The sequence below is a fragment of the Silurus aristotelis genome (assembly GCF_946808225.1).
Source record: "Silurus aristotelis genome assembly, chromosome: 19".
Classification (NCBI taxonomy): domain Eukaryota; kingdom Metazoa; phylum Chordata; class Actinopteri; order Siluriformes; family Siluridae; genus Silurus; species Silurus aristotelis.
The window spans coordinates 13,278,936-13,304,389 of record NC_139592.1 but is presented as its reverse complement, the minus strand read 5'-3'; the positions used below and the strand labels follow the sequence as shown (position 1 = coordinate 13,304,389).

Genomic DNA, 25,454 nt, shown 5'->3' with positions numbered 1-25,454 from the left:
TTGTAAAAATCCTATTTAAATATTTGAAATACGTATTTGAAATATATATGATATATATAGGCAGTATATAATTATATATAATTATAAAATTATATCAAGTATACACTCACCGGCCACTTTATTAGGTACACCTTACTAGTACCGGGTTGGACCCCCTTTTGGCTTCAGAACTGCCTTTATCCTTCTTGGCATAAATTCAACAAGGTACTGGAAACATTCCTCAGAGATTTTGGTCCATATTGACATGATAGCATCACGCAGTTGTTGCAGATTTGTCGGCTGCACATCCATGATGCGAATTTCCCGTTCCACCACATCCCAAAGGTGCTCTATTGGATTGAGATCTGATGACTGTGAAGGCCATTTGAGTACAGTAAACTCATTGTCATAATCAAGAAACCAGTCTGAGATGATTCGAGCTTTATGACATGGCGCGTTATCTGCTGGAAGTAGCAATCAGAAGATGGGTACACTGTGGTCATAAAGGGATGGACATGGTCAGCAACAATACTCAGGTAGGCTGTGGCATTGACACGATGCTCAATTAGTACTAATGGGCCCGAAGTGTGCCAAGAAAATATCCTCCACACCATTACACCACCACCACCAGCCTGAACCATTAATACAATGAAGGATGGATCCATGCTTTCATGTCGTTGATGCCAAATTCTGACCCTACCATCCGAATGTTGCAGCAGAAATCGAGACTCATCAGACCAGGCAACGTTTTTCCAATCTTCTATTGTCCAATTTTGGTGAGCCTGTGCGAATTGTAGCCTCAGTTTCCTGTTCTTAGCTGTCAGGAGTGGCACCCGGTGTGGTCTTCTGCTGCTGTAGCCCATCCGCCTCAACGTTCGATGTGTTGTGCGTTCAGAGATGCTCTCCTGCATACCTCGGTTGTAACGAGTGGTTATCTGAGTTACTGTTGCCTTTCTATCAGCTCGAACCAGTCTGGCCATTCTCCTCTGACCTCTGACATCAACAAGGCATTTCTCCCACTTAAAAATCATGGAGGGGTCTGAAATTGTCATCGTAGGTGCATGTCCACTGTGAGAGACATAATCTAAAAAAAAAAAATCCAGAAATCAATTTTTTTACTATTTATTTGTATGATACAGCTGCAAATAAGTATTTGAACACCTGAGAAAGTCAATGTTAATATTTGTTTGTTTGCAATTACAGAGGTCAAACGTTTCCTGTAGTTTTTCACCAGGTTTGCACACACTGCAGGAGGGATTTTGGCCCACTCCTCCACACAGATCTTCTCTAGATCAGTCAGATTTCTGGCCTGTCGCTGAGAAACACGGAGTTTGAGCTCCCTCCAAAGATTCTCTATTGGGTTTAGGTCTGGAGACTGGCTAGGCCACGCCAGAACCTTGATATGCTTCTTACAGAGCCACTCCTTGGTTATCCTGGCTGTGTGCTTCGGGTCATTGTCATGTTGGAAGACCCAGCCCCGACCCATCTTCAATGCTCTAACTGAGGGAAGGAGGTTGTTCCCCAAAATCTCGCAAGACATGGCCCTGGTCATCCTCTCCTTAATACAGTGCAGTCGCCCTGTACCATGTGCAGAAAAACACCCCCAAAGCATGATGCTACCAACCCCATGCTTCACAGTAGGGATTGTGTTCTTGGGATGGTACTCATCATTCTTCTTCCTCCAAACACGTTTAGTGGAATTATGACCCAAAAGTTCTATTTTGGTCTCATCTGACCACATGACTTTCTCCCATGACTTCTCTGGATCATCCAAATGGTCATTGGCAAACTTAAGACGTGCCTGGAGATGTGCTGGTTTAAGCAGGGGAACGTTCCGTGCCATGCATGATTTCAAACCATGTCGTCTTATTGTATTACCAACAGTAACCTTGGAAACGGGGGTCCCAGCTCTTTTCAGGTTATTGACCAGCTCCTCCCGTGTAGTTCTGGGCTGATTTCTCACCTTCCTTAGGATCATTGAGAACCCACGAGGTGAGATCTTGCATGGAGCCCCAGTCCGAGGGAGATTGACAGTCATATTTAGCTTCTTCCATTTTCTAATGATTGCTCCAACAGTGGACCTTTTTTCACCAAGCTGCTTGGCAATTTCCCCGTAGCCCTTTCCAGCCTTGTGGAGGTGTACAATTTTGTCTCTAGTGTCTTTGGACAGTTTTTTGGTCTTGGCCATGTTAGTAGTTGGATTCTTACTGATTGTATGGGGTGGACAGGTGTCTTTATGCAGCTATCGACCTCAAAAAGGTGCATCTAATTTATGGTTAATAAATGTAGTGGAGGTGGACATTTTAACGGCAGACTAACAGGTCTTTAAGGGTCAGAATTCGAGCTGATAGACAGGTGTTCAAATACTTATTTGCAGCTGTATAATACAAATAAATAGTTTAAAAATCATACATTGTGATTTCTGGATTTTTTTTTTTTAGATTATGTCTCTCACAGTGGACATGCACCTACGATGACAATTTCAGACCCCTCTATGATTTCTAAGTGGGAGAACTTGCAAAAAAGCAGGGTGTTCAAATACTTATTTTCTTCACTGTATATACAGTGGGTACGGAAAGTATTCAGACCCCCTTAAATGTTTCACTTTTTGTTATATTGCAGCCATTTGCTAAAATCATTTAAGTTGATTTCTTTTCCTCATGAATGTACACACAGCTCCCCATAAAGGTCAAAAACACAGAATTGCTGACCTTTTTGCAGATTTATTAAAAAAGAAAAACTGAAATATCACATGGTCCTAAGTATTCAGACCCTTTGCTGTGACACTCATATATTTGACTCAGGTGCTCTCCATTTCTTCTGATCATCCTTGAGATGGTTCTACACCTTCATTTGAGTCCAGAAATGTTTGATGATACTGATTGGACTTGATTAGGAAAGCCACACACCTGTTTATATAAGACCTTACAGATCACAATGCATGTCAGAGCAAATGAGAATCATTAAGGTCAAAGGAACTGCCTGAAGAGCTCAGAGACAGAATTGTGGCAAGGCACAGATCTGGCCAAGGTTCCAAAAAAATTTTTGCTGCACTTAAAGTTCCTAAGAGCACAGTGGCCTCCATAATCCTCAAATGGAAGACGTTTGGGACGACCAGAACCATTCCTAGAGCTGGCCGACCGGCCAAACTGAGCTATCGGGGGAGAAGAGTCTTGGTGAGAGAGGTAAAGAAGAACCCAAAGATCACTGTGGCTGAGCTCCAGAGATGCAGTCGGGAGATGGGAGAAAGTTGTAGAAAGTCAACCATCACTGCAGCCCTCCACCATTCGGGGCTTTATGGCAGAGTGGCCCGACGGAAGCCTCTCCTCGGTGTAAGACACATGAAAGCCCGCATGGAGTTCTCCAAGATGGTGAGAAATAAGATTCTCTGGTCTGATGAGACCAAGATAGAACTTTTTGGCCTTAATTCTAAGCGGTATGTGTGGAGAAAACCAGGCACTTCTCATCACCTGTCCAGTACAGTCTCAACAATGAAGCATGGTGGTGGCAGCATCATGCTGTAGGGGTGTTTTTCAGCTGCAGGGACAGGACGACTGGTTGCAATCAAGGGAAAGATGAATGCGGCCAAGCACAGGGATATCCTGGACGAAAACCTTCTCCAGAGTGCTTTGGACCTCAGACTGGGCTGAAGGTTTACCTTCCAACAAGACAATGACCCTAAGCACACAGCTAAAATAACGAAGGAGTGGCTTCACAACAACTCCGTGACTGTTCTTGAATGGCCCAGCCAGAGCCCTGACTTAAACCCAATTGAGCATCTCTGGAGAGACCTAAAAATAGCTGTCCACCAACGTTTACCGTCCAACCTGACAGAACTGGAGAGGACCTGCAAGGAGGAATGGCAGAGGATCCCCAAATCCAGGTGTGAAAGACTTGTTGCATCTTTCCCAAAAAGACTCCTGGCTGTATTAGATCAAAAGGGGGCTTCTACTAAATACTGAGCAAAGGGTCTGAATACTTAGGACCATGTGATATTTCAGTTTTTCTTTTTTAATAAATCTGCAAAAAGGTCAACAATTCTGTGTTTTTCTGTCAATATAGGGTGCTGTGTGTACATTCATGAGGAAAAGAAATGAACTTAAATGATTTTAGCAAATGGCTGCAAAATAAAAAAGAGTGAAAAATTTAAGGGGGTCTAAATACTTTCCGTACCCACTGTATATATATATATATATATATATATATATATATATATATATATATATATATATATATATATATATATATATATATATATGTGTGTGTGTGTGTGTGTATATATATATAGGCAGTGTACAAATTATAATATACATAATGCGGTGACATGCAAAATGTAGAGATATGTGCAAGCGGAACATTTTGGCTGTAGGCATTGGAATAAAAAAGAAAGACAATACATATTATGTATCACATTTACATACAGTGAACATGGGTTTGATCACAGCTATGAGTTTAAGTGTTCATAATGTGCATTGACTGGCAAAAAACGGTTTTTATATCTTGAACTTTTGGTGCTTAGTACTCAGTAGTGCCAGTCAGAAGGCAAAAGTTTTGGGGGGGGATAGATTATGATGTCCATCAATGATTGTTTCCTCACTCTGGCAGTGAAGAATGAAAAAAAGATAACCAATAATCTTCCCAGCAGTCCAGATTGTCCTCATTTCCTATTCTCATTAAGAATGACAGCATGGTGGTACTTGGATTTGAACTCACTACCTTCTGATCAGAAGTTCAACATCGAGTTAACACCACTCATTAGCAACTCAAACGATACCATATTTATTTATAGCTTTATTGTAAAAATCACAGGTTGGCTCGATTTTAATGTGAGAATCAATCCTCTCGATATAGTATTAAAAGCATCGATACCGTAGAATCAAACCGTCCGTCCGTAGTGCTTAGTGGAATAACTGATTTTGACAGTCAATAATTTTAACATATACAAGCTACTGTGTCGTGGAATAGATTGTTCATGTCTGTACTCTGCAACACAACTTTCTAAAGTTTCAGATTTAACCAAAAACACACACACACACACACCTCTATCTTACTCTCTACGTGTGGTGTAATGCTCAATGAACCTAATCGCCAATAAACGCCAAGCCTCCTTGTGAATCTAATAAACTATTGGCACGTTCAATCCTCCGCCAGCAACATTTATATTTTTAGACGGCGTACCAGCCTATAACTGTTTTATAAACAAAGCAAAAACCTTGACGAGCAAAAAAAAAAGGAGTAAAGCCAGAACTAAACTATTAAGTCTGTACGAGTTTCCGGTGAGGTCACGAATGACACGTGTATTCAAGATGGCGGCCGCGATGGTGAGTTGTAACGACAAGTCTGTGTTTTGAAAATTAAACAAAAAAATAACACATTAGTCGTCTGTGTTGATTCGGGAGCTTTGTTTTGTTGTACTTTTTTCAAAACAACTATTCCATGGAGTTGTTTTTTGTGTGTTTACATCGTATAGCCAGTCGCTGAATGTAGCGAGTTGTTTAGCTAGATAGGTTATTAGCTAGCTAGCTTCTTCCTCTATATTAGCTTGCTAAACCAAGACAGAAGGCGTTTTGGAAAGTGAATCTGACCAAGATTATGAAGTCTTACCGCTATGCCCAACAATTCTGAAAATATTTTTGGGAATGACACACTGTTTTGAGGTTTGAGGTCTCGTCCTAGTGTCTCTTGTCTTAGCCAGAATACCCCAAATATTGATAGATTTACTAATCACTCAGGTCATGGGTTTGTGATGCAGGTTTAGACTTAACACTTCCTCACAATCCTTTCTGCTCGTGTATATTTTGATTCCACTCTCTAGTCCAAGCTGAATTGTTTGTGAGTTAAGAGCTAGACTCAATAAAACGTATTACTGTTAAACTTGCAGTGACAAGAGCCATTAGAAAAAACATTCAAGAACTTGGATATTCCCTTGTGTTTTGCATAATCAGATTTGTATCCATTGAATGATGCAGTAGAAGTAAAAAAAAAAAAAACACTACAGTTGTCATTAGTCATGAATAACATTCTAGATAGATACAGTATAGGCTTGTGTAGGGTGTTGTAAAGAGCAATATTGATTGATCTGTTGATTAATCAATTCATGTTCACAATTGTGTGTTTTTTTTTTTTTTTTTATGGAAATGTATAGAATGAATTGGCACTCAATTCCAAACCTGGAATATTGACTGAAATTCATGAGTTGAAATTTCTCTATAGACTCAAGACACTAATGTTAAAAATCTGCCATCTTGACATTTTCATATCTGACAACTGTAACGAATCTACAAAGAGAAAATAGATCTGCCTTTGAACGAATGTTCATGTCGCTTACTTTGTCGATTAGGGTCTAATTGGTGCTAGAAGACTAAATCCTCACTGTTACGTTGTGCATTAGGTTGTCGTTTGTTTTTTTGTGATGAATAATACAATGCTTATGATCAGTTTCATGCCGGGTGTGGCTTTGTGCCTGCAGGAGTCGTGGGTCGTTGTGCTGCTCCTGTCTCTACTGCCTCTGGTCAAGCCGTTTTACGTGCCTGGTGTGGCACCTATGGATTTCCATCAGAACGACCTCGTTGAGATCAAGGTAAGCATACATGCATGTTCATCTTACAATTTGTCTTGAGGCAATGACACTACAGGATTTTTTGCTTCTAAACTGGGCTGCATGGTATTATATTTTAACCACTGTGCCAATATTAGTCTTGTGGTTTTTATACTGATGCTGTGTCAGGGTTTTGCTATCTAAATAAGCCGTGTCAGAAATACAAATAGCTTAAATGAACATCATAGACTGACTGGATGTGTGTCCTCTAGATAATTTGATCCAGTAACAGAAATAACCCTGTGAAAAGCCTAAAAAAAACGTATTCACAAAAATGTTCTACTCTATAAAGGGCTGAACGCTACAGGTTGTTTTGAACTGAAATATGTTCCTAGCATTTTTAGTAAATGACTGGTATTTTAACACTTAACCACCAAGATTGAGGAAATGTAATGTATTTGAAGATTTTCTTCCAACTTGTTCGAACGTTCAGATGTCTACATCTGCAATTCTAACTTTATGTGATTACGGAGTCACTTGTAGGATTCAAACACAAACCGAACATTGTTATATGTATATATGTGTATATGTGTATATATGTATAATGTGTTTTTTACCAGAATTCAATGTTGTAAGATTTAACACATTTTTCCTAAAATAATCATGTTAGCCTAGTTTTTGGCCTTTTTCATTTTGTCAATGTACCTTTTTCAATGTATTATTTTTTTTTTTTTCCCGGAAAAAAAAAAGGTAAAGCTTTTTGTGCTGCAGGATTTCACTGTGGCAGCTTCATAGATGCGACCCTGCATATAGTTTAATTAACTAATGTACACCTGTTTTGTCATGTGTAGGCAGTAAAACTCACCAGCTCCAGGACTCAGCTCCCCTATGAGTACTACTCACTTCCCTTCTGTCGGCCCAGGACCATTGTGTACAAGGCAGAGAACCTTGGTAAGTTAATGAGGGGAATGTGTGAATGTAAGAAATTGAATATGTTTCATAATCGGATCACCGCTAATGTAGTTTTTGCTCTTGTTGGGATGCTGATAATGGTGATTGGTGATCAGGCGAGGTTCTGAGAGGCGATCGCATCGTGAGCACGCCATACCAAGTGAGGATGACCATTAACAAGAATTGTGAGCTAGCGTGTGCAAAACCTGGGCAGCCCACTAAACTCAGCATGGCCGACAGCAAGCTGATGGCCGAGCGAATCAAAGAGGAGTACTACGTCCACCTGTAAGTTAATTTATCATTTAGTCACCCTTCCCAATAGGTTTACCCACTAATCAATAGGTTTTAATAGATCTGGATAGGCCATTTTTTTAATTGCTTAGAGCTGCTGTTTAGTATTAGTATTTCTTTTTTTAATATAGATAATCTATAAAAATAATGTAAAAATACATTTTTTTTTATTTGTATAGGCAATTAAAATATTTTACATGTATTCTCATAAATTAATATGAGAAGTTTTTTTTTGGACTAAAAGTGCAATGTGCAAACTTACTTTTGCTAACAATTTTTCTTGTTATTTTGGAAAAACAATAATCAATACAACATAAAAACCTTTTGATGTTAACCATAAAGTTATGCCTGTTCGGTGGTAAAGTACCCACTTTACCATTATACACCGAACAGGCATAACTTCATGGTCTCCGATCAGGAATAACATTATGACCACCTGCCTAATAATTTGTTGGTCCCCTATTACTGCCAGAACAGCACTGACCATCCAGCATTAACTTCAGCTCGTCTCTTGGATCGAACCACACCTGTTGCTGGTTCACGACTGTTCCTTCTTTGGGCAACTTTTCATAGATCCCGACTACTGCAAACCTGGAACGGCCCACAAGAGCTGAAGTTTTGGAGATGCTCTGACCCAGTCAACTAGCCATCACAATTTGGCCCTTGTTAAACTCGCTCAAATCCTTAAGCTTGCCCATTTTTCCTGCTTCTATCACATCAACTTTAAGGAAAAACTGTTCACTGACTGCCTAATATATTCCACCCACTAACACATTATGCCTGGTCGGTGTATACCCCAGTGCAAAAGCGGAGTTTGTTATTTTCAGAGAAAACTCCACTTTTCGCCATATTTCTATCCTGTTTTCTGCTGATCCTTTTTTTTTTTTTTTTTTTTCTTTTTAATTGATTTTAGTTTTTTTTTTTCCTCAGAGAACACAATCACATTTAACCAACTAGAATGTGATAGAATACATCATTAGACAATTTACCATAAAGTGTACATTTTCTGATGATAAAAATATCTAGAAGCTGCCTCACAGAGTTATATGAATCTGTTCCTAGATTAATATGCACTAGTAATTTGTGATTTTTAAAGGTGCCACTTCAGCCAGTTAATTGCAATCATAATATAAATATTAAAAATGAAAAAATGTAACAGTCATCGCTTACACTGAGTTAGAAATCTGTTCCATTCCTAGCACCACAGCTGGGCCCTTGAGTGAGGCCCTTAACCCTCAACTGTTTTTTCCCACTCTTTGAACTCTGTGGCTTAAACAATTAAGTGGCTAATTTATGGATTTTTCCTGGGTTTTTCTCGGTTTCACAAGCTTCAAGCCAAAAAAACTGAGCCCCATAACATTAGACCAATGAAATTGCGAACGGGTTCAGGTGAACGAATGAAACTGACGTTTGACCTGCCGCTCACTCGGACTGTCAGCAGGAAATGCGAATTATTCGTCACGCTAAAAGCAACCAGGCATGAAAAAACTTCACCTGTGTTCTGAGCTGCACGGCATCGGGAGAAAAGCTTCACCTATGGCGATTTTTAAACGCACGACGATGCCAAAAGAAAAATTCCCGAGAGAAATTGTTGTGAAAGGAAGAAGTAAGACGGTGAACATTGACTTTCTTGGTAGGCTACTGTTTAGATACAAGCCGTGTAACAGGCACTGTCTTTTGTTTAAGCCTGTGTAAAGTTCATTTGTTTCAGTGTAGACATGCTTATAGACAGGTGCGGCTTATTTATGTTCAAAATAAAAATATTTGTCAAATTCAGTGTGTGCGGCTTATATTTGGGTGCACTTAATAGTCCGGAAATTACGGTAGATAGAATTGTTTTTTTTTTTGCGGCAACTAATACAACAGAATGTATAATTGCGATCAGCTCAAAGGAACGAAGACACTTAGTTTTGTCTGCTGTGCATTTAGCAGGGGGAACAACTCAACCTTGTGTCGTGCTCCGAGGCAAATAAATAACTTGCAATGCCTTCCTGTGATTGACCCCATTCCCATCCACCAGCCAAAAAGACAAGATATTTAGTTGTATGTTTGTTCCCATAATAATTAGAGACTTCAATAATAACAAATAAAATTTATTGTGGACACATTTGATAGTGACCAGAAACAAATGCTTATCATTTGTTTACTATCCTCATTATTTTTCTATTGTTTTTCCATAATGGTAAATGTTAATGCAGTACCTCTGATTTAATTCTTGTGTTCAAAGAATTGCAGACAATCTTCCAGTGGCAACTAGGCTGGAGTTTTACCCGAACAGAGAGTCAGGGGCCGATGAGGAACAGAAGAAAGACATAGTAAAAGATGTCCAGTTTGAACATGGCTACAGATTGGGCTTTGCGGACGGTAGCAAGGTAAGTGCTCTCGCTGGCTCGATAACATATTTATATGATGGTGTGCAAAATCCTGTTCGGAGGTATTGGGGATGAATTCTGGCAGTCGAAAATGACTACAAATCAGCTTTTAGTCACAAATAATTAAACAATGTGTCTCAAAATTGTTTAAATATGAAATATTTTAGAACTGCTTAAAATAAATCAATGTCTCATGGAGACTTTTATGTATTTATATAAAGTGGCAGTGTAGAAAAGGTAGCGGCGCACGTTTTTGAACCTGGCGATGAATACACGGATTTGGTGTGTGGAAAACTTCAAGCCGCTTTTCCGGAGACACTAAATACCACATCACGATACTATGCGAGATTTGATGAATAAATACGTGAGTGAGAATACATGAGTTTTATTCAACGAATAGTTTCTTACCTTTACACTACGCAGCCACTGCAGAGGGAATTTTTGAACGCAACTCTATTTGTATTTGAATGTAATATGCCTATTAAATGGGTTTAGTTTCCACCAGTATTCTTTTATGCAGTTTCAGCACTAAAAATGTAAATTTTTCTAAAAAGAAAAATAAATTACTTTTTCATTTAAAGAAACGCGTCTTATTTATAAAAAGTCTGTCTTATCCGATTAATCGATGGAATAATCGTCAGGATACTCGATTACTAAAGTAATGGATTGCAGCAGCCCTACTTTTGAATAGCTTTCAAACCCAGCTTATGATAATACTCAGAAATGGCAGTGGAGAGTTATAAAGAGATATTTCTGTTCTATGTAATACAATAATTGGGTTAAATTCGAAGTTCTTTTTCATTCGGTAAACAAGGGATAATGTACAATGCTGTAGGTGTACTTCAAGTAAGTTTGAAATACATAAAGAGAAACGTATTTCACTGTAAGAAATCCTTTCGAAAACAATTGGAAAATATGGGCAGCTACTATTCAAACAGCTTCTAGGAATTAAACACAAGAACAGAAAGGCAAGAATCTCTCTATTTTACACTTAACAAATATTTGGAGATCCCTCCTTGAGTGAACAGGATGTGAACATACGGTATAATAATTGGATCCCCCTGTACATGAAAAAATTACGCAATCTTATCAAAGGGCAGGGTGCAGAGTTTCATACTAACAACGAAAAAGCCACACCTGATAATCTATTGGAAATCAACTAAAGCTACATTTCAACTAATTTAATAGGTGGAAATTTTGTGAGGCTCCTGCTTAATGGTAATAAAAAATATATAAGAAATGTATAAGAAAATATTATTAAGATTATGTTAAAAATCCTAAGCATGTATACACTGTTCATTCAGGGTGGGATTTTCAAATATTTGATAAGATAGCAGCATGTATGCCCAAAAGATGAAACTCATTTCCCACGCATCTCATTTACCATTAGAAATTCCTTTCAAATGCCTGCTAAAGTGGATTTACTAAGTCTTTTCACTTTATTGTTGCTTTCCATTAAGACTAAATCGTGACATTTTGTGAAACCCAAACCTGTTTAACTCATGTTTCTTGTTTCCCATGAGTCTGAGAAACAAAAGTATGGGCTTCCAATTGGTTTCCTAAAACGGAGGGCCTTTAGTTCTAGTTCATCTTATATTTTGTAAATTGGAAAGAAAAAAACGTACCATGTAATTTCATAATGATTGGTTAATACAAGGCTTTGTGCTTTAATTGGCTATTGAAGTGCTTTGAAACCTTTGCTTGGGGTGCTAAAGTCATGATGGTGTACTAGTGTGCTGCTGTGCTTTGCAGCCGTATAACATTTACTAAATGAATATATTTTCATTTTTCCTGCAGTACTATTTGCACAACCACCTGTCGTTCATTTTGTACTACCACAAAGAGAAAGTGGAGGAGGAAAAGGAGCACAATTATCGTGTCGTACGCTTTGAGGTGGTGCCACAGAGCGTGAAGCTAGAAGGTAAGTCGACTCAAACAGCCAAGAAAATCGGTCAAATTACATGTGTAGGATATTGTCCAAAAAAAAAACCCTTGGAAAAATAGGATTCAGAAAGTATTCAGACCTCCTTCACTTTTTTATTTTATTTTATTTTGCTGCAGCCTGATGCTACAATTGTTCAGATTGATATTTTTTTCTCATTAATCTACATTCAGAACCCCATAATGACAAAGTGAAAATGGAATTCTAGAAATTCTAGAGCATTTACAAAAAAAAGCAACGAGTGTATATGTGTGTGGGGGTTTATATATAACACACATGCATACGTACACCATGTCCATGGTCTAGTGAAACCGCAGACACCCTGTGTATTATCCATAAAATTGTTCAATCAGATGTCCTGAGTATTTTAGGACTGTTTTGTGTTTGCTGCACAAACATGATGAAAAGGTACCTGGTCACAGTGACCTGTGGGTTTTCTTTGTTTTTGTTTTATTACATTTTTATTTTATTTTATATTATATTTTTACATTATTATTATTATTATTTATTTATTTTTCCACCTGCACCAAGTAATATTGCATGAGTTTGAATCACATCTATTTTATTTTAAGTTGTAAAACTAAATAGCTGTTGATTTCTTACGTCACTTTGATACCAAAAGGAAGATAAGCGCTGCTTCTTCTTTCGGCTGCTCCAATTAGGGGTCACCACAGCGGATCATCCGTCTCTATACTAATCTGTTCTCTACATTTGCCTTTTTCGAACCAACTACCTGCATGTCCTCCCTCACCACATTTATAAACCTTCTCCTTTGCCATCCTCTTTTCCTCCTTCCTGGTGGCTCCATCCTCAGCATTCTTCTACCGATATACCCCATGTCCCTCCTCTGCACATGTCCAAACCATCTCAATCTCGCCTTCCTCACCTTGTCTCCAAAACATCCTACATGTGCTGTCCCTCTAATAAACTAATTTCTAATCCTGTCCATCCTTGTCACTCCTAATGAACATCTCAACACCTTCAGCTCTGTTACCTTTAGCTCCACCTCCTGTCTTTTACTCAAAAAGGAAGACAAGAGTGGGATCGGAAAATGGTATTTTGTATAATGTGGATTTCATTTCTGAGGTTTTTTTATGGCCAGATGGGTTTGAGGTAGAGGCGTGCTAAAATTTCTCTCACTCACGCACACTCCATACATGATATCTCTCAGACTGACCAAAGCGTAAAATCTAAAAATCTATATCTCTCTTAGACCTGAAAGCTGAAGCGAATGGCGGTTGCACGTTACCGGAAGCCAGTGGTTCTGCTCCTCAAGAGATTGAGCCAGGCAAAGAGAACAGTGTGCTCTTCACCTACTCTGTGCGCTGGGAGGTGAGAAATCTGCTATCTTTTCAGCAGTACGTCCATATATCATCTATACCCTTAATGTCTCTGTGTCTCCGGTGTCGGTGTGTAGGAAAGTCCGGTGAAGTGGGCGTCTCGCTGGGACACGTATCTTACTATGAGCGATGTACAGATTCACTGGTTCTCCATTGTCAACTCGGTGGTGGTGGTATTCTTCTTGTCAGGTACAAATACTTATTACTACTACCAGGAAATTCCTCACCTGCAAATAAACATCAATAGAAGTCTAAAAATACTGAATCTGCTGATAAATCTTCTGTCTGGACCAGCTCCTAATGGAGGAAAAGATAAAGAGGCCCTTTAAATCACCCCTAGAATTTAGGAATTCTATTTTACGCAATAAATTGACAGCTGACCCATTTTGTATTGACTGTATGTGTGGCCAGAGTGAGATATTAGAGGTGCAAACAAACTACAGCGTCACTCATATTACTGTAACAATACAAAAACATGTCAGTCTAATTACGTCCATATTCTGTACGTTTTTAGAATCCTTGTTTGATGGTACCAATTCAACCATAGGCACATTTTCTCTCTCTTTTTTTTTTTTTTACATAAGCAAATGCAGTCCTCTCTCTGAATGGATTAAACCAGTTAGTTTTACACAAATAATATAAGAGCACTGTGCATTTTCATTAGACTTTCATTTAAGCCTTCATTGGCCCTTGGAAACTTGGTGAAAGTAGTCACTCATGCTATTTTTTTGTTCTAAATGCAGCACAGACACGGCTCACAGAAAAGCTAGCATTAATAAAAAAGAATGTATATTCCAGAATTCCACTCGACCAGATTTTCTTGTTTCAGCAGCTCGTTTTCATCAGTAAATGTGCTTGCATGTTTGCAGGCATCCTGAGCATGATTATTATCAGGACCTTGAGGAAAGACATTGCGAACTACAACAGGGAGGACGACATTGTAAGAGAATCATGTTTCCCCTCCATGTTTGTGATAGTCTTCAACTCAGTTTCCATCTACTCATGTCATTGTCTCACTCAGGAGGACACCATGGAGGAATCTGGCTGGAAGAACGTTCACGGCGATGTTTTCCGTCCACCTCAATATCCCATGATTCTTAGCTCTCTGCTAGGCTCTGGGATTCAGCTCTTCTGTATGATCCTCATTGTCATCTGTGAGTAGGACATCAGTAAAATCAGTGTTAAGCATCGCGATAACACAACCAAGTGATAGAAACACTAATGACCCGTGCTGTTTTGTGTGTGTTTGTGATAAAGTCGTGGCCATGCTAGGCATGTTGTCTCCATCTAGTCGGGGGGCTCTGATGACCACTGCCTGCTTCCTGTTTATGTTTATGGGGTAAGATAAGTTTGCTTGTAACTATGTATGTGAATGTTGTGTGTTTGTGTATGTACACATGCCTGTCTTTAAAGCATGCATTTAAAGCTGTTTTAATATTTGTGTGTGTTTATTTTATTTGTATTTTATTTTTCTTTTCCCTTTTCTCCAGCGTGTTTGGAGGCTTCTTTGCTGGCCGACTGTATCGCACTCTGAAAGGTCATAGATGGAAGAAAGGAGCTTTCTGTGTAAGTGAAAGCACTTTAATACAATAGGGAAACCAAGTGCATTACTCCAGTTAATGAGAAGTTTGCAGTTAATGTTTGAATCTCGAAATTAGGGCTACTGCTATCGTTCATTTTATTAATCGAGTATTCTACCGAATATTCCATCGAATTAACAGAGGAATTGGATAAGTAGTATTTTTCTTAATCAAAGAGCAATGGTAAATGTACAAGAGAAAACAAGACGGGTCTCTTGAAATGAATTTTTTTTTTCATTTAATTGTACATTTTTATTGCTGAAATTGCATAAAAGAATGTTTGTGTAAACTAAACCCAGTTAGTGCATTTAATTGCCATATTACATCAAAATACAAATATATAAATAAAATAATTATAAACCAAAATATAAAACTCAATTTCGAATTATTTTCAAAAAAACAGTAACCATTCTTATACGATGTTTTGTTTTTCGTTTGAAATTATCCCAAACTTTGGAAAGTTTTGTCCTTTTTTTTTTTTTTTTGCCTGAATCTTCTCCTCACCCCTCACTGTTTTCTCCCTGTTCCTCCATTTTTTTAAATTCTGTATCGTCTTTTGTGTTTACCTGTCTAGAGTGCTCCAGAGTTTAGCGGGTGGTGTGTCAGTAATAATGGTCCGTGGGGAAACACAATGCTCCATGTGTACTTAAACAGACTAAACGAAGCATTGAGGCAAATAATTCCCCCCCCCCCCCAAAAAAAGTTATAATTATATATATATATATATATATATATATATATATATATATATAAAATTAATTTTTATTTTTTATTTATTTATTTATTTATTTTTGTATTCTAATTACACAAGGAATCATTTCAGCCTTACAAAAAAAAAAACCCTCTCCTTTATACCACCCCATTTGTAGACAAATCACAAATTTATTCTCTAGTCCCATTGGTGAATTGGAAGCATCAGTGTACTGTGCAGGCTCAGGTTTTGGCTGTTTGGAAACCTATTTGACTTATTTGAATTATAACCTTTTCTCTCTTGATTTAGTTTTTAACTCATCTATAAAATTAATCTCTTTGCTACATCAGTCTGAGAAGCATTTTTTGTGTTTTGTTTTTGCTGTTCCTGTTTCCACATGCCTATGATTCTGATTTTTACAATGTCATCTGTATTGCACATTGCCTGATACGCACTACATGGAAATAAATTTGTGGACAACTGACACATGCGCTTATTTAACATACCTTTGCAATAACTGGCACTCACCTAGGAACGCTTTCCACTAGGCTGTGGGGTTTTGCCCATTCAAATACCAGAAGATTTGTAGTTAAGCAGTCAATGGCTTCCTGAAACATACACAATAGTTACAGCATTGAGGTGCATCGCAAAACCATAAAGTCTTTTGCGCTTAGAGGAATTTTTTCGAATTGAAGGCCTTTTAAATCTAATAAGGATTTTGTTTTAAATACCAGTCATCTTAATTTTTCTAGATTAGTACACTGAGGGGATTCGGTTTGAGATGCAGCGTATTACATTCGTTACCCAGGACAGAATGTTGTAAAGATAAATGGAGCTCATCACCCATGCATCTTATAGGATTACATTTGATTACAATTAGATATACATTGGTTACTCCATTCATTTTGACTGTTCAATTCATTTTGGTTTCATTTTGTATAGCGCTTTTAACAATGGACTTTTAACAATGGCTTTTAAAAATGGGTTATAAAATATGAATTTTCATGTCGTTCTTTAGTTTATAGAAACCAAAATACCTGTTTTTTGAAATGAGTCATTTTAATAGCTTTAGTATGGTCTATAATGCCTTTTGGGGATCATTTGTTTTGTGTGTTTTATGCTTCCTATAGACCGCGACCCTGTACCCTGCGGTAGTGTTTGGAATCTGTTTCGTGCTGAACTGTTTTATCTGGGGAGAGCACTCTTCAGGGGCTGTGAGTAGAAGTGCAATCTCAGTTTCCTCTCATACCTCGAATTACTCACTACAAAAATTTCTTGAAAATGTAATGTGGCTGGAACAGGGAGTGAGATTTCGCTCATGTCTCAGGTACCGTTCACCACAATGCTGGCGCTGTTGTGTATGTGGTTCGGCATCTCAATGCCTCTGGTCTATTTGGGCTACTACTTCGGCTTCCGCAAACAACCCTACGACAACCCGGTACGCACCAACCAGATCCCACGCCAGGTGCCAGAGCAGCGCTGGTATATGAACAAGTTTGTAGGGTAAGTTTGACCTTTCTATTCTAATACTTACTTCCCTATGTTTATTGCAAGAGCTTACACATACATGCTGATCAGCGCTGCTTAATGCTAAATTTAAGCATGAAACGGTTTATTGCAAATTGCCAAAAGCTTTAAAGCTTGACGTTCTTTTTGATATTGTGATCTGCTTTCTTTCATTTAGAATCCTGATGGCTGGCATTCTCCCATTTGGTGCAATGTTTATTGAGCTCTTCTTCATCTTCAGTGTAAGTTTGATTTGCAAAAGGCCATGGTTTCCATTCACCTGTTTTGAACATGTCTTCCAAAAAAGAATAATAATAATAATAATAATAATAATAATAATTAAAACGAGAGCATTATATAATTCTGTTTAATTCCTCTCTGAATGTTGGCCCATAATGGTATTCACAGTTGTTTAGTTTAACATACCTAATTATTAGTGCAGATTAGGCTTGTTTTCAGTTTTATAGTTAGTATGCTTGGGTTACTTAATGGCTACCTCACAATTATTCAAAATAACAAAATATATTTACACAATCTTTTTTTATTTTTATTTTTATGTCCCTGTTAAATCTCTTAGTCCAGCATTTTTATTTGTGTGTGTGTGTGTGTCTGTCTGTGTGTCTGTCTGTGTGTCTGTCTGTGTGTCTGTCTGTGTGTCTGTCTGTGTGTCTGTCTGTGTGTCTGTCTGTGTGTCTGTCTGTGTGTCTGTGTCTGTGTCTGTGTCTGTCTGTGATTGCCCTACAGTTGTATTTTCTGGAATTGCCCTAACTAATACCAAACTCCACTGCAGACGCAGTTCCTTAGAGCATGCAGACTGCACTGTCAATCCTCTAGTTGTGTAATAAAGGCATTGTAGTTATTATCCCAGTGGTGCAGAAGAATATGATAACCTCACAGTAACACACTTCCATCTTAAAATGAATAATAATACTAGTAATTACAGTCAACCCTCGATAATTCGCGGCTCGGAATTTTGCGGATTATCTTAAAATTCGTGGGAATCCACAGCGGGACCGAATGTTCACGAACGTTAGGAATAACATTGTAAACTATGTTTTCATACAAATTTTTAAAACACGTTATTGTATTAAAGCGACATAATGTCTAGACTAATTCACTAAGGTACCATAGGGCCTGCGTCCAAAATTCGCAGAGTTTCGGAACTCGCGGTGGTTACGTTCTAAACGAGGGTGGAGCTCCGGGGGACCACTGTACTGACAGTGTACAGATTTATATAGAAAGTAATTATTAAAAGTAACATTTTGAGGATTTGGTCCTCTTTTCGTGATCCGTACAAGGTTGTGCAAAGAGGATAATCCCTTTTTTTTTGAAGGTGTATTGTAGGCGAATATTAAGTTATCATACTATAAAAATTTTAAACTGTAACACCCAAATGATAGCTTGAATCTGAGTCAAGATAGACCAACCTAGAATTCTCCCAAAACACTACCGTATTTTCCGGACTATAAGCCGCTACTTTTCCCCATGCTTGGAACCCCGCACCTTAAACAAAGAAGCGGCTAATTTATGGATTTTTCCTGGGTTTTTCCCGGTTTCACAAGCTTCAAGCCAAAAAAACTGAGCCCTATAACATTAGACCAATAAAATTGCAGAAAGGGTTCAGGTAAGCCCATGAAATTCTTGGTATTAAATCAGGTGTGCTCCCACTGAATCGGGCCGCACCACATCATAAATATGGATAATGTTCCTCTTATGTTTGACCTGCCGCTCACTCGGACTGTCAACAGAAAATGCGAATCATTCGTCACGCTGAAAACAACCGGGCATGAAAACACACTTCACCTGTGTTCTGAGCAGCACGGCATCGGGAGAAAAGCTTCACCGATGGGGATTTTTAAACGCATGACGATGCCAAAAGATAAACTCCTGAGAGAAATTGTTGTGAAAGGAAGGAGGAAGACAGTAAAGAATGACTTTCTTGGTAGACTACTGTTTAGATACAAGCCGTGTAACAGACACTGCATTTCATTAAAGCCTGTGTAAAGTTTATTAGTTTCAGTGTAGACACCTGCGGCTTATTTATGTTCAAAATAATAATCTGTGTCAAATTCAGTGGGTGCGTCTTATATTTGGGTGCGTTTAATAGTCCGGAAATTACGGTATTTGTCATTTTCATTTACAAGAGAGGATTTCACAACCACACTTATGATTGCGTTGTGTAAATACATTTCAGGGTGAGGACAAGTGAGGTTGGACAGGTGAGAATTACTTAAATGTGTTTACATGCTGGACAATTATAATATTGCCCTTTATATTCTTCTCTGCTTATTGAATGTAAATTTTTAATTTATTCATCAATTACATTCACAATTGGCACAGCACTTGAAAAACAAATGGTTTCCTTGTTGCTGACTGTCTTGGTTATTAACTTTGGGTTAAATTAACCTTAAGATTCAGACCTGTCTACTATGGTTATTATAATGAAATGTGTGTTTTTTTTTTTTTTTCCCCCACCCAGGCCATCTGGGAGAACCAGTTTTATTATTTGTTTGGCTTCCTCTTCCTGGTCTTCATCATCTTGGTGGTGTCCTGTTCTCAGATCAGCATTGTCATGGTCTATTTTCAGCTCTGCGCAGAGGTGTGTGGTTTTGCGAACTAATAGTAAATTAGGTTTTAGCTGTTTAACACCTTTAAACTAGGCAACTTATTTTAAACATAATTCATTATTTTTAACTTTTTTTTTAAACAGGTCTCAGATTTATTTTTTATTATTATTATAATTTGTTTTTTTTTTTTTTTTGGGGGGGGGGTCTTCCTTTTCTTTCTTTTCTTTTTTTTAGAATAATTAGGGCTGTCAATCGATTAAAATATTTAATTAATCAAATATTATCAATTAATTGCACATTTTAATCTGTCTAAATGTACCTTCAATTCTAATCTGCCTAAATGTACCTTTCAATTAAAACTTTTCAAGTTCTTAATACTCTAATCAACATGGTCATGGACAAATATAGGCTTTATGCACGTGTATGTTTATTATTAGTGAAACCAAACTCAGCATAGAGCATGACACACTTTTTATTTACTTACATTTTTTTTATGTCTGAAAGTAACATTAAACTTGGGAAAATTTGCAATGATAAGCGAATTTTCCCACAGGAAATCACGTAAACTCCATTTACGAGAAAAAATACCATTTTAATTGTATTTTATGTACATTTTTTTTTTTTGTCTCTAATGTCTCTGACACAAATAACATTGAGTAGTACACAATATAAAGTAAAAAATAAAACATATTTACCAGCACTTTACCTTAGAAAAAAGGTTGTGACGAGAGGGAGGAGGAGGTGGAGGAGGGTTATTGCTTAGAAGGAAAGTCTCCTTCCATGAGAACACACAATACTATGTCACAACACTATATAATGCCTGTACAAGGGATACACGCCGAATAAGGACGAATACGCAGGAAGCTAGCGAGAGAGAAAGAACCATCATTTCAGTTGAGCGCGAGCCGTTCGCCCGATGCTCGATGTTCGCAATGCAAGTTATCGCTCATAATACAAGATGAAATTTTATACAAAATGTAGCTCGTCCTGCAAAGCATACGTAAAGCACGCTACTCTCAATCCAAGGTTCTACTGTACGTATAAATCATCAGGACACCAAACAGAACTTTTGTATAAAACGAAAACACAAATGTCAGTAAACAAATGTTTAGTGATTACAAATTAGTTTTCGCTGGAGTTTAGATTTTTTTCCAAGTAAAAAAAGGACACGGTGAATAATCGTGTTGCATTGAAGTTTTTAATTTCGCCTCTTTTATGTTAATTTATTTACATTTTTAATAAAAACGGAGCATTAATGGCACATTAACGAAATTAGTGAAGTTAAAATTAATTAGCGTTAGCGCATTCATTTCGACAGCCCTCATAACAATGAATCCATTATTCCAAATCGTGCATTCAGGTATACCGTGATGTCAAACACTTGGTGTTTACTAGTATTTAAACTAAAGTTAGTAGCAATATGGTTTAAAATGCCATCTGATGGTTACAGTAAAAATGGTGCTGAAATCTGTTTCGACTTTCTTCCGGCAGGACTACCGGTGGTGGTGGAGGACTTTCGTAGTGTCTGGAGGTTCTGCTTTTTACGTGCTCATCTACGCCATTTTCTATTTTGTTAATAAGGTAACAACACTGTAACTTAATGTTTTTATCACTGTCTGAGCAATCTATACTCATAACATGAAAATGTCATCGTCTACTACCGCATACAAACATTAGTATTGTTACCAGCTGTAAAGCCACATACAAAAAGGTTAAATTGCCAGACAAAAGACGTAATGAAACAGCATTTAAAAAAAAAGTGATTTAATTTTTGTTAAGCAGCCAGGATTTATAGCTACAATGATTGTAATGCATTTTTACGGAGAAAATAACAGTCTCTCTCTCTTTCTTTCCTTGTGTGTGTTTTAATGTTAGTTGCTTAAACCAAACCATATGTGTATTTACATAGTCTTAGTTCTATAGAAAGAGAAAATAGATTTCTAGTTCTCTTTTTATTGCTCTGGCCTTACAACAATATTAGAAAAGTGCAATTTGAACCAAATACTAGAGGTTTTTAAGGAATTAGGTCTGTAATTAACGTCATCATTTCCTCTGTTCCAGTTGGACATTGTGGAATTCATTCCCTCCTTGCTGTATTTTGGCTACACAGCCCTGATGGTTTTATCCTTCTGGCTCCTAACAGGAACGATCGGCTTCTACGCAGCCTACATGTTCATACGCAAAATATACGCCGCCGTCAAAATCGACTGAGCTGCAATCCTACTTCATTTTTTTTTTTTTTTACCTTTTTTTAAAAATTTTTTCTCTTATGCATTTCTTTTCTTTTTGTTTGTTTGTTTTACCTTCTGGTTCGGCAAGCAAGCACTGAAACTAGTGAGTTTATGTTTGTGGCCGTCTCACGAAGTGGGTTGTGTGCAGCTACGCCCCCTGTGGACTGGAGGAGAAAACAGACAGGTGGTTTTGTGCACCGAATGGTTAGCGGATCCTCCACTGCAACAGAGATTTCATTGTTATGGATTCTGGAATTCTTTTATTTTTTTTTATTTTTTTTTATTTAATTCTGACTTTCCTTGTTGCACACATCACGTGGGCCAAAGTATGTGCTTTATTTGTCTGTTCTTTTTGTCATTGGAATGTTGGTGAGACAGTGAAGGTGGTTAACATGATTTATAGTATATCCTTTTACAGACCATAGTCATTTTTTAACTATTCTTAATAATGTCATTTGGACCTACTCCAAAGTATTTCGTTTAAACACTCAATCGTTGTACAGACGTACATGTAGCCATGAATGGGTGGGTATTTGTGATGCTGTGTGTGTGCGCGTGTGTGTGTGTGTGTGTGTACAGCATACTGAAGGCAGAAGTCTGACATAAGAAGGAGTTTAAGCTGATGCTAAAGTTATGTGGCACTGAGAAAATGAGATTAAAAATCACAATTTTGTCATGCTGGTGTTTTCCCTGTACCGTTATGATTTCAAAAATATTACCAAGCCTTGGTCGATGTTAATTTTAACATAATTTTACATAGGACAAGTACTCTTGGGCAACTTCAAATGTATTGGCAAGGCTGTACAGATAGGTTTTTAAAAAATAATCTTTCTGGTTAATCTCACACTGGGAATATGAGAGGAATTTATCAATCATTAGAAAAAGATTTATCTTGACATAAAATTCCATTATATTATAAAACCATAAAAATTTATTTCACTACATGCTACAAAGGACTTGGACTGGTTCTATGGTCTTCTGAGACAAAATTTAGCTTTTTTTTTTTAAAGGTAGGGATAAACAGTGTCTAATTTAGATGTAATTTCACCAAAGAACCAGATTTTTAAATCAAAACGTTCCAAAAATTCACATCTAGCAGACACTCTATTGAAATAGATTTGTGGACACATTATTATAAGATTGGTATGTGCTTTTTGAACATCCCATTACACATTTGCTGTTAAAACCTTTTTTTGGGAGGATGTTTCACTAGATTTCTGTGCTTATGGAGATTTGTGCTCATTCAGTCACAAAGGTGTTTATAAAGTCAGGTACTGATGTAGGGTGAGGAGGCCTGGGGCGCAGTCAACATTACAGTTTATCCCGAAGTGTTGAATAAAGTTGATGGCTGGGGTCTTTAGCAGGCCACTCAAGATCTTTCACTTCAACCCCCCTGTAAACCAAGTCTTCATGAAGCTTGCTTTGTGCACAGGGTTTCAAATGAAGGGAAAATTGACCACATTCAAAGAGATTCTATACAATGGTGTGCCTCCTACTTTATGGTAACAGTTTGTTGTAGAACCACATATACCTGGAACTGTCAGGTGCCCCGGTGCTTTTGTTCATATATTGTATGTATGTTTGGGATTAAATGGAAGAAAGTTATTCTGTCAAGCCTTCCAAATGGTGCAGATGTGATTCTTGGAGAGTTTTCCTCTTATCCATCCAAAATACACAATTTATTTCTTAATTACTGTCATGTTATAGTCATGGGTGATTTGTATGGACAGAAATGATTGTTTTCTTAACAATGAAAAGATTTCTCATATTTTCAGTGTAAGATCAAGCACTTCTAATGCTATATAAGAAAATATTTGTTCTGGAGCTGGTATATTCAGAAAGCACATTTCTCTACATTCTTCCTAATCTACAAACCTGCATATCTAAATCTAACTGATGGAAAATAGTTTTTTTCCGTTGTGGTTGTATATCATTGCTGTAGTACACGGCATTGTTTTTATTTTGTCCCCTTTATGGATTTCTATCCAAACTGTTCAATATGGATCATTTCACACAGGGGAAAAACAATGCGAATGTGTAGACATTTCTTCTTTGTTCATGTGTATGTTCTCTTTAGAGCAGGCAGGCAGAAAGCCACAGCAGACCAGCGGAAACACTCGACACCTAACAGAAGTGTGTGTTGAGGCTAGCGGAAGTCCACTGGGTCCTTAGAGGTAGCAGTTTAAAAATTAAATAAATCCCTGTCTGCTTGGTTTGTACGAGGACTACTAGTACCACTTTTGTCCATATGTTGTTGGGGTTTTTTTTTTGTGATTGTATACAAATAAAATTTTCAATTTGCCTTAGGGTAGTAAAAATATATTTAAAAGAAAATGTAAAAACCCTATGTTTAGTCCAGATTAAATTCAAACTGCTTGTAATTATGCTGTGCTGCGTGACCTCCATCTCCTTTACCTTTAGGCTGATGTTGACCTATCACAGGAAGAAGTATTGGTTTAAAACCTATGACTAATCGATGAAGGGATCTAAGATGATCTCAGTACCTCTGGAGATCCACCAGAATTCTGAGGTAAAAAAAAAAAAAAAAAGGTAGCCATAGTTACAAGCAGTGCGTTTATACCTATGCGAATTCGATTTGCACTCGCACTGCTAATTGACTATCCACACATTCTGTATTCATTTGGAAAGCTGCTCTTAGCGGACATTCTTTCGAGACTATTTCCTGCCTGAAAAAGGGTTCAAGGGTTATTACAAATATTTTCTACAGTTGTGCTTTTTCTTGCCCTGTCGAGCGTGCGCGTTTTCGCGTACATCTACAGTGGATGTAAATACGCCGCTTTGTATTGTTGTGAAAGCTCTGTGTGTAAAGGTTCATGTTCTTGTTTTTAAGTCGAAAGCATGTTTATTTTATAAAAGAACCAATTGACGGCCCTCCTTCCTTAAAACGAATGTCTGTAATGTATGAAACAATAAACGTGCCGATACATTGCCACTCGAAATTGCAGTCTAATAAAACGCTTACTTGTCTGTAATTTGGAAAACTTACAGTCTGAATTGTAAAAGAATAGAAGAAGAAGAAAAAAAAAAGGTACAACTACTTTTGGCTCTGTTCTGGCAGTTTTGTTTTGTATGTTTTTTTGGGGTTTTTTTTCCCTCAGCAGTGATTAAATCTGTACACCAGGAAATTACAGAGAAAGACTGTAAAATCTTAAATTTCTCCAAATACACCATTTTATATACAGTGTATATACTGAAATAATCTTATTTTATTCGATTGTAAATTTGTGAGAACGCCAGGCTTAAAAAGAGACATGTAACTATAGGCTTTGAGGTATCGTGGCCTTAAAGCCGAGCTCTGTTTTTTTATCACTTGGAACTTTGCCTTCAAATTTTTTTTTTTTCTTCTCCATTTTGTTTGTGTGCAGCGGTGTGGTTTCCTGCCTCAGCTCTATGGTATGCGAATGGCAGTTTTTAGCCATAACCCAGGTTGCTTATTCTAGCACCC

The 25,454-nt window shown here is 37.6% G+C and overlaps 1 protein-coding gene across 1 annotated transcript; it reads left to right on the top strand.

The window, feature by feature from the left end:
- The first annotated feature begins 5,042 nt into the window (after positions 1-5,042).
- On the top strand, positions 5,043-24,948 carry tm9sf4 (transmembrane 9 superfamily protein member 4). The gene is made up of 18 exons (XM_083570178.1): positions 5,043-5,300; positions 6,449-6,559; positions 7,369-7,468; positions 7,585-7,753; positions 9,987-10,131; positions 11,929-12,052; positions 13,287-13,405; positions 13,491-13,602; positions 14,283-14,353; positions 14,435-14,567; positions 14,671-14,752; positions 14,904-14,979; positions 16,815-16,898; positions 17,012-17,187; positions 17,369-17,432; positions 19,670-19,789; positions 21,249-21,338; positions 21,819-24,948. Exons 1-18 carry the CDS (start codon positions 5,268-5,270, stop codon positions 21,966-21,968), a joined length of 1,959 nt encoding a protein of 652 aa, XP_083426304.1. The 5' UTR covers positions 5,043-5,267; the 3' UTR covers positions 21,969-24,948.
- Positions 24,949-25,454: the final 506 nt, after the last annotated feature.

What these genes read in the sequence shown, in the direction of transcription:
- tm9sf4 (XM_083570178.1), top strand. Translation starts at nt 5,268, where the DNA reads ATGACACGTGTATTCAAGATGGCGGCCGCGATG. An exon ending in ACGACCTCGTTGAGATCAAG is followed by an intron (nt 6,560 to 7,368) that starts GTAAGCATACAT and finishes TGTCATGTGTAG; the next exon opens with GCAGTAAAACTCACCAGCTC. An exon ending in GCTTTGCGGACGGTAGCAAG is followed by an intron (nt 10,132 to 11,928) that starts GTAAGTGCTCTC and finishes TTTTTCCTGCAG; the next exon opens with TACTATTTGCACAACCACCT.